At 73.7% G+C, this 910-nt stretch overlaps 1 protein-coding gene across 1 annotated transcript; it reads right to left on the bottom strand.

Annotated features, from left to right (window-relative positions):
• Positions 1-347: 347 nt before the first annotated feature.
• Positions 348-686, bottom strand: LOC139249564 (uncharacterized; the record flags this gene model as incomplete). The annotated part of the gene is made up of 2 exons (XM_070872504.1): positions 348-420; positions 628-686. Coding segments are annotated over 2 exons (132 nt in total), but the record flags the coding sequence as incomplete, so codon positions are not given.
• Between the last annotated feature and the right edge of the window lie 224 nt (positions 687-910).

Below are 910 nucleotides of genomic sequence, written 5' to 3'. Positions count from 1 at the left end.
GCGGGGGATGCTGTCATGGAGGGGGTGGAGACTGTCGGGGAGTGGTGTGTCGGTGATTGGGAGGGGCAAGGCTGTTGGGGATTGGGAGGGGGGAGGCTGTCGGGGACGGGGGGGAGGCTGTCGGGGAGGGGGGGGTGTCGGGCAGGGGGGGAGACGGTGTCGGGCAGGGGGGGAGACTGTTCGGGAGGGGGGGAGGCTGTTCGGGAGGGGGGGGAGGCTGTTCGGGAGGGGGGGAGGCTGTTCGGGAGGGGGGGGGAGGCTGTCGGGGAGGGGGGGGGGGAGGCTGTTCGGGGGGGGGGGGAGGAGGCTGTTCGGGAGGGGGGGGGAGGCTGTCGGGGAGGGGGGGCTGTCGGGGAGGGGGGGAGGCTGTCGGGGAGGGGGGGGCTGTCGGGGAGGGTTGTGTCGGGGGTGGGGGGGAGGCTGTCGGGGGAGGAGGGGGTTTCGGGGATGGGGGGAGGCTGTCGGGGGAGGATGGGTTGTCGGGGCGGGGGGGGAGGCTGTCGGTGAGGGGGAGGGTGTCGGGGATGGGGGAGGGTGTCGGGGATGGGGGAGTGTGTCGGGGATGGGGGAGGGTGTCGGGGATGATGGGAGGGTGTCGGGGATGATGGGAGGGTGTCGGGGATGGGGGGAGGGTGTCGGGGATGGGGGAGGTTGTCAGGGATGGGGGGGGCGATGGGGGGGGGAGGCTGTCGGGGATGGTACGGGGAGACTATCGGGGATGGTGGGGGGAGGCTGTCGGGGATGGGGTGAGGCTGTCGGGGATGGGGGGAGGCTGTCGGGGATGGGGAAAGGGTGTCGGGGATGGGGGGAGGGTGTCGGGGATGGGGGAGGGTGTCGGGGATGGGGAGAGGGTGTCGGGGATGGGGGGAGGCTGTCGGGGATGGGGGAGGGTGTCGGGGATGGGGGGAGG

Source organism: Pristiophorus japonicus, unplaced genomic scaffold, assembly GCF_044704955.1.
Source record: "Pristiophorus japonicus isolate sPriJap1 unplaced genomic scaffold, sPriJap1.hap1 HAP1_SCAFFOLD_3249, whole genome shotgun sequence".
NCBI classification, from domain to species: domain Eukaryota; kingdom Metazoa; phylum Chordata; class Chondrichthyes; family Pristiophoridae; genus Pristiophorus; species Pristiophorus japonicus.
Note: the sequence above shows the minus strand (reverse complement) of the source record. Positions and strands in the feature narration are given on the sequence as shown.